Source organism: Pelobates fuscus, chromosome 6, assembly GCF_036172605.1.
Source record: "Pelobates fuscus isolate aPelFus1 chromosome 6, aPelFus1.pri, whole genome shotgun sequence".
NCBI classification, from domain to species: Eukaryota; Metazoa; Chordata; class Amphibia; order Anura; family Pelobatidae; genus Pelobates; species Pelobates fuscus.
Genome location: NC_086322.1, coordinates 292,923,451 through 292,939,365, shown reverse-complemented (window position 1 = coordinate 292,939,365; position 15,915 = coordinate 292,923,451). Strand labels below are relative to the sequence as shown.

At 41.3% G+C, this 15,915-nt stretch overlaps 1 protein-coding gene across 1 annotated transcript; it reads left to right on the top strand.

Annotated features, from left to right (window-relative positions):
* The first annotated feature begins 1,520 nt into the window (after positions 1–1,520).
* Positions 1,521–14,658, top strand: PRPF6 (pre-mRNA processing factor 6). Its single transcript, XM_063459456.1, has 21 exons — positions 1,521–1,747; positions 4,491–4,656; positions 4,852–4,970; positions 5,058–5,136; positions 5,447–5,623; positions 6,118–6,273; positions 6,418–6,512; positions 6,769–6,925; positions 7,134–7,296; positions 7,528–7,646; positions 7,923–8,141; positions 9,170–9,292; positions 9,887–10,008; positions 10,261–10,399; positions 10,966–11,085; positions 11,366–11,542; positions 11,928–12,061; positions 12,214–12,305; positions 12,573–12,687; positions 13,459–13,585; positions 13,895–14,658. The coding sequence occupies exons 1-21, from the start codon at positions 1,581–1,583 to the stop codon at positions 14,045–14,047; spliced, it is 2,919 nt and encodes a 972-aa protein (XP_063315526.1). The 5' UTR covers positions 1,521–1,580; the 3' UTR covers positions 14,048–14,658.
* The last annotated feature ends 1,257 nt before the right edge of the window (positions 14,659–15,915 follow it).

Genomic DNA, 15,915 nt, shown 5'->3' with positions numbered 1-15,915 from the left:
CACCAACCTAGTGCAGGGGTGGGGAACCTTCGGCTCTCCAGATGCTTTGGACTACACCTCCCATGATGCTTTGCCAGCATTATGTGTGTAAGAGCATTATGGGGGATGTAGTCCACAACATCTGGAGAGCCGAAGGTTGCCTATCCCTGACCTAGTGTGAAGTGAATCCAAATGGCAAAATTTAGGCAAAAATAGGGAATTTGAAAAAAAAATAGCTACATCTCGACTGGTTTTGAAAAAATTTAGCTATTCTAATTTCAGTTTGCTACAGTCTGTACTTTAGTGAATACGAATGATGTTGTGTACACTTTTTTAAATTCCAGGTGTTCAAACTCCTGTATTGTTATAGGACTGCCAATCACATACCTACCATGTTTCCCTATTTAGGAGGGGCAGTCCCTATTTAGTGAAAGAGAAAAAGGTGATAGCCTTTCTCTTCCAACCTCAATGAGAACTGGAACCTATTGCACATGCTCAGGCTAGTGCCACGCACATATTAGGCCTTCCTCAAAGCGTGAGGACATCCAGCATCGTTTTACGGAATTAAACTCCATGAAGCACGGTTACGGGGACGGGGACATTGCACCCAGACCACTTCCATGAGATGAAGTGGTCTGGGTGCTTATAGTGTCCCTTTCAGTTTGGCCTTAAACTTGAAATTCACTTTGAATTCTCACTTTATACTCTGTCTGTTTTTAGACAATAATAAATGTATTTGGAAAAGTAAGTCAGTGTACATTACATGAACAAGTCAGTCTCTAAAGTGAAAGTGAAATTTAAAATTCTAGACCAAAATAGCTGAACTAAAAGCATAGTGGACTTAGAGAATTTTTCCAGTTCAGCTTTTTTTTTCCCCTTAAAGGGACACTCCCGTCACCATAACAACATCACCTAAATGAAGTTATTATGGTGCTGGGAGGCCCCCAGACACACTACTACATTAGGTATTTTAAAGTACGTTTCTTTTTTTATCAACGGGGAATTACTGATTGGCTTATAACGTCGGCTGACCGCTCTAAGCCAGTCAGCGCTGCACATACCCAGCGACAATCCACGCTTCCTGAAACTGAGATTCCAAAGCCAGTTCAGTGCTGAAGGCCCAGGGCCTCCGGACACCATAACAACTTAATTTAGCTGACGTTGTTAGGGTGACCTGAGTGTCCCTTTAAATTCGAAAACTCACTTTAAAAATTCTTAGCGATGAGAAAGGTCTTGTTCTAAATTACATTTTAGTAACATAAATTTTTAGTAAGGGCCCATAACTACACTTCCACTCACACCCCTAAAATTAAAGCGTTCCTCTTTGTCCATTTAAAAAAAAAAAAAAAAAAAAGTTTATATGCAAATTCCTTATGTAGCTCATGAAACCAACAAAATGGCTGCCACCCTCCACAGCCGACGACAAATCTTGAAATCGAGCCATGATGCAGCGCGCGCCCCCTGGCGGCTGGGAAGCTAATTTTTATTTTTTTATTATTATTTTCTTTTTCTCCCAGTGACGTATTACTGTGCGCCGGAAGTTGTCAGTGTGTGCGCTGTGTGTGTGCCAGATCTGTGCTGCATTTTGCGTTATTCCGAACATGGCGGCTTCCTCGTCCTCGGGAGGCGGCCCCGGGGGCCCCGGTACCGGGAACCCCACGGGAGCCTCAGGTCTGACTGCGGCCATTACCGGCACCATGAACAAGAAGAAGAAGCCGTTCCTGGGCATGCCTGCCCCGCTGGGCTATGTACCTGGCCTGGGCAGAGGGTAAGAGAGGAGTGGGGGGTATAATATAAAGGAGGAAAGTGGGGGGTGTTCCGGGGGGGGGGGGGGTTTAAAGGAGGAAAATGGGGGGAGGGGGAGGGGGGGATATAATATAATTGGGGGGGGGATATAATATAAAGGAGGAAAGCGGGGGGGGGAGAATATAATATAAAGGAGGAAAATGGGGGGGGGGGAGAATATAATATAAAGGAGGAAAATGGGGGGGGGGGCGAATATAATATAAAGGAGGAAAATGGGGGGGGGCGAATATAATATAAAGGAGGAAAATGGGGGGGGGGCGAATATAATATAAAGGAGGAAAATGGGGGGGGGGCGAATATAATATAAAGGAGGAAAATGGGGGGGGAGAATATAATATAAAGGAGGAAAATGGGGGGGAGAATATAATATAAAGGAGGAAAATGGGGGGGGAGAATATAATATAAAGGAGGAAAATGGGGGGGGGGAGAATATAATATAAAGGAGGAAAATGGGGGGGGGGAGAATATAATATAAAGGAGGAGATGGGGGGGAGAATATAATATAAAGGAGGAAATGGGGGGGGAGAATATAATATAAAGGAGGAAATGGGGGGGGGGAGAATATAATATAAAGGAGGAAATGGGGGGAGAATATAATATAAAGGAGGAAATGGGGGGGAGAATATAATATAAAGGAGGAAATGGGGGGGGGGAGAATATAATATAAAGGAGGAAATGGGGGGGGGAGAATATAATATAAAGGAGGAAATGGGGGGGGGGAGAATATAATATAAAGGAGGAAAATGGGGGGGAGAATATAATGGAGGAAAATGGGGGGGGGAGAATATAATATAAAGGAGGAGATGGGGGGGAGAATATAATATAAAGGAGGAAATGGGGGGGGGAGAATATAATATAAAGGAGGAAATGGGGGGGGGGAGAATATAATATAAAGGAGGAAATGGGGGGGGGGGAGATATAATATAAAGGAGGAAAGTGGGGGGGGAGATATAATATAAAGGAGGAAAGTGGGGGGGGGGATATAATATAAAGGAGGAAAGTGGGGGGGGGGATATAATATAAAGGAGGAAAGTGGGGGGGGGAGATATAATATAAAGGAGGAAAGTGGGGGGGGGAGATATAATATAAAGGAGGAAAGTGGGGGGGGGAGATATAATATAAAGGAGGAAAGTGGGGGGGGGAGATATAATATAAAGGAGGAAAGTGGGGGGGGAGATATAATATAAAGGAGGAAAGTGGGGGGGGAGATATAATATAAAGGAGGAAAGTGGGGGGGGAGATATAATATAAAGGAGAAAAGTGGGGGGGGAGATATAATATAAAGGAGGAAAGTGGGGGGGGAGATATAATATAAAGGAGGAAAGTGGGGGGGGGAGATATAATATAAAGGAGGAAAGTGGGGGGGGGAGATATAATATAAAGGAGGAAAGTGGGGGGGGAGATATAATATAAAGGAGGAAAGTGGGGGGGGGGAGATATAATATAAAGGAGGAAAGTGGGGGGGGAGATATAATATAAAGGAGGAAAGTGGGGGGGGAGATATAATATAAAGGAGGAACGTGGGGGGGGGAGATATAATATAAAGGAGGAACGTGGGGGGGGGAGATATAATATAAAGGAGGAACGTGGGGGGGGAGATATAATATAAAGGAGGAAAGTGGGGGGGGGGAGATATAATATAAAGGAGGAAAGTGGGGGGGGGGATATAATATAAAGGAGGAAAGTGGGGGGGGGAGATATAATATAAAGGAGGAAAATGGGAAATTAGTGGGGCTGGGGAGGGGGATTTATCAGAAGTTTATTTATATTTCAGTAACAATATTTTATTTCCACCCCCCCCAATACAAATAGTTAGCTAGAAAGGGATATAGAAATACAAAAAGAGGGAACGTTGAGAATATTATATTTAGTATTTTTGATTGTTTAATTCCCTATGACAAAATATTTATTTTCCAATAGGCTTGAGAGGGTAACATATTAAAAGATAGAGGAACCCTGATCTGCATCATGCCTAAGGCTAACCTTAAAATTAGGCTGTTGCTAACTCCATTCCCTGTGCTTCACAGGATTTTATCTTTGATAGCTATTACCCATCATGTCGACTACTGGGATTATTCCCATTTGAGGCTTGAACCCCTCAGTCCAAGGCTAATTCTTTGGCTGTCTGATAAAAGCCGTAAAAGTGAAAATGGGCAGTGAATGTTCAATGGTTGTTGTAGGTTTGTTATAACATGAATATATATAATCACATTGTCTTAATGAAGTGATATTGGGGCCTAGATACTGCTCCTACAGCATTGCAGATGAAAACGTTTCCATTTCTAACTAATGGACATTTGACTATTTATTTTGACTGTATTTAGATTGACAGGTTATATGGTAGGCATATTTTTTTTATATGTACATTGAAAAGAAAATGGCCAGTTAATATATAAAGGTTAACCCACATTTGAGATATTTTGTTTGTTTTTTATTCAGTGGTGTAATTTCCAGGCATGTGAAAATACCCCTTTTAAAGTTAGATGTCTTTCAGTGTGTAATAGTGTTGGAACAGGGGGACATATATCTTGTTGTGGTGTTATTGAGCTGATAGAGGTGCCAATAGGGGCGTATATCTTTTAGAAAGGGAGTGGAGACCTTTTTGCACTGTTTGCTTGAATTGACCCTTTCATCTATTGAGGAACTTGGCAATTAAATAGAAAATCCTGATGACTTCTGTTAAATCATATCATGTTACTGTTCAGTGCCACAGGTTTCACCACCCGTTCTGATATTGGTCCTGCTCGTGATGCAAACGATCCTGTTGATGATCGCCATGCTCCCCCAGGGAAGAGGACTGTTGGTGACCAGATGAAGAAAAATCAGGCGGATGATGATGATGAAGATTTGAATGACACCAATTATGATGAGGTACTTATAAACCAAAATCCACAACTGAATAAAAAAATAAACCAAAATCCACACTGACGTTATAACGAGAAGCTTAAAGTGAAACGGACGCTTCGCTGAAATTAGTCTCATTTCCTTAGCTCGGTTAATGTTTGTTGAAGTATTTAGTTATATGAATGTTTCTTCTACCTTTATTGTAACATTGCTTGTCTCTAGTTTAATGGTTATGCTGGAAGCTTGTTCTCGAGTGGCCCTTACGAGAAAGATGACGAGGAGGCAGATGCAATATATGCTGCACTGGATAAGCGAATGGATGAAAGGAGGAAAGAAAGAAGGTGATTGGACGCATTCAATCTATCAGTCGCAACTCAATCTATTTTTGCTTTAAATTAAATGATTATTTGTGAATTTGTTTTATTTAGAGAGCAGAGAGAGAAAGAAGAAATTGAGAAATATCGTATGGAGCGCCCAAAAATCCAGCAGCAGTTTTCAGATTTGAAGGTAAGAGAGTTAGGCTTGTGCAGCCACAGAGTTTAATTGAGAAGTCCCTCGGAATTCGCAATCACTGAGGAATGGATAAAGGCAGAATGAGTGCATGTAGACGGTCCAGTTTAAATGTACTGTAAAAGCTGATCTTAAAGTGGAAATAAATACATTGTGCACCCTGCTCTGATGCTGCTCACGTTGAGCATTGATCTCTGCAGCTTGCACCATCTTTGTTATAAATGCATAGCATTTCAAATCTGTTTGCTGGTTTTTAGTGCTGTGGTGGTGAGTGATTTTACTGAAACCCTCATTCTTGGTTTGTCAGAGGAAACTGGCCGAAGTAACAGAAGAAGAATGGATGAGCATCCCTGAGGTGGGTGATGCACGTAATAAACGCCAGAGAAACCCACGTCATGAAAAGCTAACGCCTGTTCCAGACAGTTTCTTTGCCAAGCACTTGCAGACCGGAGACAGCCATACAAGTGTCGACCCACGCCAGGCGGTACGTTAGCGAGATTGTTTTCTATTGCACATGACAAGGGCAGATAATGTTCACAGTATAGTATAATGCACATAGGCTAGGGTTTTCATATTAATGTTTAAATTACCCTTGCTATGTAAGGGTATATCTTAGTGTGCACCAAGCTGTCACAAGTTGGATGGCCCTGCTGGGGATGGGTTGTAATTTTTTATTTTATTTATACAATACGGACAGGCACCTTTTTCACTCATCCTTCTTTTTTCGTTTTAAAAAAGTCTATTACAGCTGGGGTGAAAAATAACCCATTTTAAATGGTGGGAAGTTGCAGCTGTAAAATGTTCACAATATAATGTGTTTTTACTAAATTGGGGTCATACAGCATTCTCATCACGCGGTTTCGTGTAATTATAATGAAGATTGTTCTCTCTGGGATTTTTTTTATTCCCCTAATTAGTGGTCTAGATTCCGGCCTTATATTTAACACTAATAGATCTACTTTACACTTTTATTTATAGCAATTTGGAGGTTTGAACTCCCCATTTCCTGGAGGACTCAATTCCCCATACCCTGGAGGAATGACTCCTGGCTTGATGACTCCTGGCAGTGGCGAACTGGACATGAGGAAGATTGGACAGGCTAGAAACACATTGATGGACATGAGACTGAGTCAGGTGAGGCTGAAAGTCAAGAATCAAAAAGTATCCTCAACTTCCATAATGTTTAAAGATATATACTGCAATTCTATACTTTGCTGTTGTAATTTTCCTTTAGATATGATATTTAGGCTATAGTTGCTAATTTGATTATCTGCTTAGGTTTCTGACTCTGTGAGCGGCCAGACAGTGGTTGACCCTAAAGGATACCTGACAGATCTGAACTCTATGATCCCAACACATGGAGGAGACATAAAGTGAGTTTTTTGTTTTTTTTCTCTCCGCTCTTCTCTCTCCCTCCCACCCTTTAAAATGCCTTTCTCAGTTCTCGACTACAATTTTAACAAATAAGCTGATATCACTAACTCCACCGTTCCAATCTCAGTTGTCGATGTCCTATCTAAGTTTGTGTCTCGTCTCAACTTTTAGTTCAGCATATAGCTTAAAAAGGTAACTTCAAACCACAATCATTCTAAATTCGAATTCTCTCTCATTGTATCTCATTCTTAATAGTGATATTAAGAAAGCTCGTTTGCTATTGAAGTCTGTGCGAGAAACGAACCCCCATCATCCTCCTGCCTGGATCGCGTCCGCTCGTCTTGAGGAAGTTACTGGCAAGCTGCAGGTGGCCCGAAATCTCATTATGAAAGGCACAGAGATGTGTCCCAAGGTAAGGAGTACAGAATGCGGACTTGCTCTTTCAGTGCCATTGCTAATAAAGTCCTAGAGAACTCATTTAGCATACTATGCTGTTATAGTAATATATGTATATATTATCTTATTTAGGTTGGTTTCCCCCCCACCCCCCCTTTCTTTTATTCCTTCCTGCATTTCTAAAGTCCTTTAAAATACATGTCAATGTCTGCTTTGTCTTGTAGAGTGAAGATGTGTGGCTGGAAGCTGCCCGCCTGCAGCCAGGGGACACTGCAAAAGCTGTGGTCGCTCAAGCTGTTCGTCACCTCCCACAGTCTGTCCGGATTTACATCCGTGCAGCAGAGCTGGAGACAGATCTCAGAGCTAAGAAACGAGTCCTCCGGAAAGGTAAACCTCCTATAGTAGTACAGAGAGCTGTACATTGAGTGATCCTGACATCACAAATTGTGCCATCACTGGGGACTAGAGTAGCTGTTGTGAACAAATTTATCGATACCTGTATCCCATTGCTAACCTTTGTACGGGGGAAACTGTTCTTCCATGGTGATGACATTTCACAATATATAGCAGGCTACGGATAAGAATAAATGTTAAATGAACTCTTCTCCCTTTTGGCAGCTCTGGAGCATGTTCCAAACTCTGTGCGCTTGTGGAAGGCAGCCGTGGAGTTGGAGGAGCCAGAGGATGCCAGGATCATGTTGAGTCGTGCTGTGGAGTGCTGTCCAACCAGTGTGGAGGTGAGTACTAGGTGGAGGAAAATATTAGAAAACCGTAAAAACTTATTAATGGTGTGTGGCAGAGCATTACCCAGAAGCTAATAATGTAATATTGCACCGTGTCAAATAATGACAGCTGTAAAACTATTTTAATTAATATCTGAGTTTAAATATCTTGTGTGTAAATCTTTAGCAAAATCTTTAGATATCTGTTTGTAGAGTATAAAACCATTATGTTAGCAGTCTGTCGTGACTGTTTCATACAGAGATCTGAAACGTTGCCGTTTTATTTATTAGCTGTGGCTAGCCCTGGCTAGGCTGGAGACCTATGAAAATGCCAGAAAAGTCCTGAATAAAGCGCGAGAAAACATCCCCACAGACAGACACATCTGGATCACAGCTGCCAAGCTGGAGGAAGCCAATGGAAACACACAGATGGTGGAGAAGATCGTTGACAGAGCCATTACTTCTTTGAGAGCCAACGGGGTGGAAATAAACCGCGAGCAGTGGATACAGGTGAGTGCGACATCCCTTGAATGGCCTTCTTTCTCAGTTTATTTGTAGAACATCTTGTAGAGGAGCTTGGTTGTATTTAGTTTGAGTTGTGGGAAAAACAAATACAGTTAGAGTTGTCATGCACTTGTGAGTGGATGACCGCTAGTTTCGGAGGGTTGTATGCAGTGGCCAATAAATGCAAAGTAGAGCGGGTGAGCCATTGGGAGGATCTGCAGAGACGATCTCACCTGGAAGTCCTGCAGGAAGACATCCTGAAGCTTTGTTAATGGCATCAGATTATTTATTTGAGTTTAAACAGAGACACAGTATCTGTATAATGGAGATGGATGTCAGGTTATAGCAGGGTTGTCAAACACTGGTTTCCTAAATGTTGTAGGACTGCAACTCTTATCAATGTAGGAACAGAATGTGACGGCAGATAAGAACCATTCCGCCCATCTAGTCTGTCCAATTTTTGAAATACTCTCATTAGTCCCTGGCCTTATCTTATAGTTAGGATAGCCTTTATGCCTATCACACGCATGCTTAAACTCCCTCACTGTGTTAACCTCTACCACTTCAGCTGGAAGGCTATTCCATGCATCCACTACCCTCTCAGTAAAGTAATACTTCCTGGTATTATTTTTAAACCTTTGCACCTCTAATTTAAGACTATGTCCTTTTGTTGTGGTAGTTTTTCTTCTTTTAAATATAGTCTCCTCCTTTACTGTGTTGATTCCCTTTATGTATTTAAATGTTTCTATCATATCCCCCAGTCTGTTGCACTGGTTAATATCTGGGTGTCTATTCCCCCCCCCTTACACTAAATATAGATGGACCATGAATGCAGTCAAGTAATGCTTTATCTAAGCAGTATCTGAGTTTTCTTTTTAAAGCCCAAATCATTTAAACCATGTAGTTTCCAGTCTAATGATTTCTGAGTCACGTGGTGGGTGGGTTAGAGTCATTGCACAGAGCATGATTCACAAAAAGAGCAGCTTGTTCTATGCAAATGTTATATGTTGTATTTCGTCTTTCTTTATGTGCAGGATGCAGAAGAGTGTGATAAGGCAGGAAGCGTGGTGACGTGTCATGCTGTGATCAGAGCCGTCATTGGCATTGGAATCGAAGAAGAGGATCGAAAACATACGTGGATGGAAGATTCAGAAAGTGTGAGTATGCGTGGACTGGTTTCCTCCTGCTGTTGGTGGGCTCGAACTTTTTAAAGGGAAAATGTGGGGTTAAAAAAGAACTTCAAACTTTCCCTTGATGCTCTGTTTCCTGGGTGTACCTGTAGTTATATGCAGGTCGTTCTCTCCTTGTCCAATAAATCTGTGTCCAACAGGTATTAATGGGTTAGGCAATTTATCCCAAGTGCAGTTCTGCTATGCATATCAGTTGAACTGGTCTGTATACTTTTATCAGTTTTAACATTGCCTGGTTGCTATCTCTGTCTCAGTCCACGTTGTGGACTATATGAGTACTGGTTGACAGTGCCGAGAGGCAAATTTAGTTTCCAGCTATTTTTAGAATCTCTGCAGTTCTAAGTCGCTTTCAGAGCTCCAAGTGCAGAGGGTGCCCTATGCACCATTTCTTTAGCAATTTATGTAGAGTTGTGATGATTTTTAAAGGGTTGGGAAATGTGTTTTAGACTGGTCTTTTGGGTATGACTGATGAATAAAAACCCATAAATTAGAGTTTGGCCCGAGAATTAGATGCAGTATGTGTCTGACAATTTTTACATGGTCTTTCCTTTTATCTTGCAGTGTGTCTCCCACGGCGCTCTAGAGTGCGCACGTGCCATTTATGCCCACGCTCTACAAGTCTTTCCCAGCAAAAAAAGTGTCTGGCTCCGGGCTGCCTATTTTGAGAAGAACCATGGAACTAGGTATGTGATGGATTGTAAAAAGATTCTGCAAGTGGGGAGAACTATGAACAAAATATTGATGCCTTACCTTTTTGTTTGTGCATCAAGATAATTAATTAAGCTTGTTTAAGTTTGGGGAGGTTTTTATATTTCCTTCCAGACACATTAAAAAAAAAAAAAAAAAAAAAAAAAGTTGTTGTTTTTTCTTGCTTTCTTTTGTTTTATATACTTGTACTACACTTGTTTTTAAATACTGGGTCTTTCTACTCTCAGGGAATCTCTGGAGACACTGCTGCAGCGAGCTGTTGCCCATTGTCCTAAAGCAGAGGTTTTGTGGTTGATGGGAGCCAAGTCAAAATGGCTGGCTGGCGATGTGCCAGCGGCCAGAAGTATTCTTGCATTGGCCTTCCAGGTAAGAGGATCTCGAGTTTCTCCCAAAATTAAAATCACTTGCATTCTTGACTGATGCAGAAACCATACACTGGAACTGAAGGCATAACTTGCTTGGAGAATTTTTCCATTTACTATATTCCCTTTGAATTCCCAACAGTTCTAATGTTGGTGAATAACCCTCATAGGCTAGATGTTCTACTAACCGGAAGTGTGCATCTGCGTCTCTGCCGTGGATTGGATGCACATCCACATCCACCCACAGTGTTAATCATGACGTCTCATTACTGTGCAATTCGAATGGTCAGTGTGCTGTGCGCAATTGCACAGCAACTAAACAACCAGATGATGTATTGCTCATTGTAAACATCGTAATAATATTAGTTTACGTCTTGTGTAAAATACTTAAAATACCCCTACTTTAAAGGAACCCTACAGGGAACTATGGCAAATGGTACATTCAAAGTTTTGTGTGTATATACTGCAACTCCATTCGTTATCGTTAGGCTAGTGGGAATAATAACCATAATGTAATAACAGTGTTTGATTTATTGTGTGAACCTGGATTTCTCCTGTCTTTGTACTCAGGCCAATCCAAACAGCGAGGAGATCTGGCTGGCTGCCGTCAAACTGGAGTCTGAGAACAACGAATACGAGAGAGCGAGAAGGCTGCTGGCTAAGGCAAGAAGTAGCGCATCTACGGCAAGGGTAAGTAGCCATTATAGATCTGTTAATTTAGGAACCTTTCCGATGTTAAAGTTGGAGAAAATGAGGAATGCTCAGTAAAATATACAAAGCAGGGAGAGAGTGCGGCGCACTTCAGTACAAAATGCGGGTGGAAATTAGGAGACAGTGCAGCATTCAGTAAGATGTACAATGGAGGAGGAAGGATGAGTACGGAGCATGGTTATTCCTGTGAGACTCTTTTGACTTTGCTGTTACTATAGCCACCTGCCTACACCTTTCCAACCTTTGCTCTGCCCTGTAGGTGTTCATGAAATCCGTGAAGCTGGAGTGGGTTCTGGGTAATATCGAGGCAGCCCAGGAGTTGTGTGAAGAGGCGCTACATCACTATGAGGACTTCCCCAAGCTCTGGATGATGAAGGGACAAATTGAAGAGCAGCAGGAACTTATTGAAAATGCACGGGAGGCTTATAATCAGGGGGTAAGACTACGCACCTTCTGTACTCTTCCCCTCCCCTCCCCCCCTTCATTATTTTTTTTTTGAGAGTATCTAATTGCAATTACCACTACTGGCATGTCTTATCTTTTCCTTGTATATTTTAAGTATGTCATGAAGAATATTTTAAAAAACAGATTCTCTAGATGGTGGTAGGTCACTGTGTAAAACCAGTGGTATAGAGAAAAAGTCAAACTGCTCCTGATACTGAGGAAGTACTGGTGCTATCACTTGAAGTGCCATCTTACCATCACTTTTATATATATTCCCCTGCTTTTGTGCATCTTTCCTTGTTCGCAATCCTGTAAGGTTTCTCTTGTTGAGCATTGAAATTGCTTCATCTCTAATCAGTCTTATTTCCTTGGAACAGCTGAAGAAATGCCCCCATTCTACCCCACTGTGGCTACTGTTATCCAGACTGGAGGAAAAGGTGGGGCAACTAACAAGGGCCAGAGCCATCTTGGAGAAATCTCGTCTGAAAAACCCCAAAACCGCTGAGCTGTGGTGAGTGTTCTGTTCTCCCTTCCCAAAATCTTTTTGCCTCTGCCCTCCACCCCCTGCCATATTTAACTCTTTAGTTACTTATCTTTCAATTAATTCATGGGTATTGTGATTTTTATCACCACTAAATTTGTTATGAAACCATTGGTTTTCAGGTTGGAGTCTGTGCGTCTGGAATTCAGAGCTGGACTGAAGAACATCGCTAACACGTTAATGGCTAAAGCTCTGCAGGAGTGCCCCAACTCAGGTGAGTGGAGTATTTGATATAAAGATCTGAGTGACAATGGGTTTTGTCACTTGCTCAGATTGGTCGAGTCCACCTGGCCAGCCAAGTAAACACTTGCCGGCCTTTAAGACTGTTGCAGAACTATAATTGCCATTATGCTTTGATGATGCTTTGCCAGTCATTAGGGGAGCTACCGGTTGGCCACTCTCTGGTCTGCAAAATGTGTCCAGTTCTGGCTGAGTAACATTCCAGAGATAATCGTCCTATCTCTCAATTTACTTTGTTCAGGTATCCTCTGGGCCGAAGCAGTGTTTCTGGAGGCGAGGCCACAACGGAAGACAAAGAGTGTGGACGCCCTGAAAAAGTGTGAACACGACCCACACGTATTGCTGGCTGTGGCCAAGTAAGTTTACACAGAAACTGTTCACCATGTTTAATTAGCTTTTCAGGACTTTCAGCAGCTGATTTCTTTACAGTGGTGTAAGATTTGAGTCGACACAGTGTTCCTCTAAATCAGGGGTGGGAAACCTGCAGCCCTCCAGATGTTTTGGACTACATTTCCCATAATGCTCTTACAGCCATAATGGTTGCAAAGCATCAAGGGAGATGTAGCCCAAAACATCTGGAGGGCCGAAGGTCCCCCACCCCTGCTCTAAATGGACTCATTTATTGTTGGAATGCTCCATAGGGCTTATTTACTAAACTCCAAAATTCAGCTCTAAACATCAGAGTTGGGAAATCTATTAATCTCTGCTGCAGCTTTGGCTATTTTAGCTGGTTTCTATTTCACAACAATTTATAGTGTAAATGCATACATACCTCTAGGAAACTTCTTGAAATTGGAAGGACTGAGGGCACTTCATAAATTAACCTTGTTACACCCCTCCTACTGTCAATCAGATAAGTGGTCCTGTTACTTCCTGGTTTGTTTAGCTCTGTGAAACTTTACTTTAGAGGCAGCAATTGCCCAGAGCACATGCCTTGCACAGGCTTATCATTTAGCTGTATTGGTTAGTCTGATATTATTTGTATTTAGGCAGTCTTTGTCTTAATGGTAATTTTTATCCTCAAACGAAATTGTTGTGATGAGTGGTCAGCATGTGTAACAGAGCACCATGGAAGGTGTAGCCCATCAGAATTTTTAGTCTAGCCTAACCTATTTTTTTCCACATAGACTTTTTTGGAGTGAGCGTAAAATTACGAAGGCACGGGAATGGTTTCACCGAACTGTAAAGATTGATTCTGATCTCGGAGATGCCTGGGCAACCTTCTACAAGTTCGAACTGCAGCACGGAACAGAGGTAGAGGATACTGAATTTATTTTCATTCATTTGACTTCTTTAAAAGTAGTGTGTGGGGTTATTTTATTTTTTTGTAGACTACCATTGGAATGTTTATGATCTGTACATTGCTATTAAGATAATCTATAAAAAAAAAAACACAGTTGTATATTATTATAATTTTTTTTTTAATATATTGGGGTAGGGGAAACTTCTTTAGCTTAATTTGGAGTGGCATGTCAAGTTTCTGAGTGATTGCACCATTTTTAAAATGATTTCCAAGTCTGGTCTGTTAGCCGTAATCCATCACATGTCTATTCACCCATTTAGGAACAGCAGGAGGAAATCAAAAAAAGGTGTGAAAACGCAGAACCGCGTCACGGGGAACTCTGGTGCAAAGAATCAAAGGATATAGAAAACTGGCAGCAAAAGATTGGCGAGATTCTCATCCTTGTGGCAGCCAAGATAAAGAATACCTTTTGAGACTTTTTTTTTTTTATATATAATTGTACCATCTGCAGAGAAAGCTATTCGTCGTGAAGCCTTCCTCGTCTTGAGATGCCACACGTCCATGTATTTAAGTTTCTATAAATAGTTTTTAATGGTGTGATTGCTTCTCTTGTCCTCATCAATCTGTGTCTTTTAGGCTCTGGATAAATCTGAGTAGAGAGGGGTAATAGTTCTGTGCATTGTTACAGAGCCCAGATAATGTTATTTTCTGTGAAAATTCTGCACCGCATAGAATGCCGTGTGTGCACAAAACATTGTCAATACAATCAATTGCTAACAGGCTATATACAGAAGTATGATGTGGTGTAGGTCATTTCATGTAATACCATAAGCCTGCCACCTGGGGGCGGCAAGGGGACTCTATCACTGCACAGTGCAAGTTATGATGCATTTAAGAACCGTTTCTTTATACTTGTAATTTGACGACGAACAACTTTGACTTCTGGCAAATGACAAACTGTGAGCAACATTATTGCAAAGGTCTTGAGATTACCTACAGAAGGTTTAGCAATGTTTTAACAAGTAATTTATGGGAGACTGTCACTTCTCTGTAACTTACACCATTTAATAAAACATTGAAAATCGCCTATATATACCTTGTTATTTTTTATCACCTGCTCTGGTTTCTTTTATATAAATGAAATAGAACTTTAATTGTTTGCCTCTTCTCTGTGTGCTTTTATTTTGCTGACTGCCAGGCGCAAAGAACAGAGCTTATATTGATAGAGCTAAAATGGAGCTACCCGGCTGCACGATTAAGAGGGGTTTCATTTCTACTTTTAAGTTTATTTTCGCACCTCACAAATACATCTTTGTTAAATACCGGGATTAATAAACATAATTCTTTATTTTTGCGTGCAAAGAATAAGCAGTTACAAATGTGTCTGTAATGCCTGAACAGCATATACACACGTTTGAACAATCATTAATTCGGTAAGGCATAACATGGATAAACACCGCACATTTTGTTTTTATGATAATGACCTGGATAGTAGTCAAGAAAAGATCATATTTGCAGAACATGCTGGTATCAATTAGTATAAAACACTCATCTTGGGTTTAAACAAGGTGATGATCAAAGATGCGTTACCCCTGCGGTTAATAAATCCTACGTTGTGTTGGCTACATGAGCGAGAATTATAACTTGGCAAACTAGGTATACTAGTGCTTTACCCCTGTGACATATTAGGCAATTGAGAGACATGGCATTAGGCTGACCAAGCACAGGGCACTTGTCAAGACTATCATCTATTGTGAAAGACCTAGATTTCTCAAGTGTTAACTATGCATTATTGCATCTGTTGTTGCTGATACTGGGAGCTCAGTATCACAGGTACTGATAGTCCTTACAGCAGTTGCTTGGTGTGTTATGGTACTTTTTGAAAGTAAACCAAAATGTTCAAATGTCTATCTGTTCCTGTCCAAATCAATAAAATTAAATTGCGTATATACGCTGAAGTAATTAAGTCTGACACGCAAGGTTCAGGTTAAAATAACTTCGAGAAAGTTTATTGGCAAGTGAAGAAAAAGCGGGCGCGCAGGCCCTTTTAAGAGGCATTTTGCGTCATCATTGATTATTAGAATATCAGCAAATAAACATCATCAATTGGATTAATTGTTAAGTGTCGGTGTTAGTGTCTTACCTATTGGTTCAAAAATTAAGAGGTTAGTCCCGTGTCCACCCACCAGAGGTGGGATTATTCTGGACACGGGTGGGGATAAGGGGGTCCTAAGCGTCATTTTACACGGTCAATGATATCAGGCTTTATGTCCAGGTGCAAGGTCTCTTATGAATAGAACATTTCATTACTACTGTGTTCTGTGGCCTTCAAACTATACTA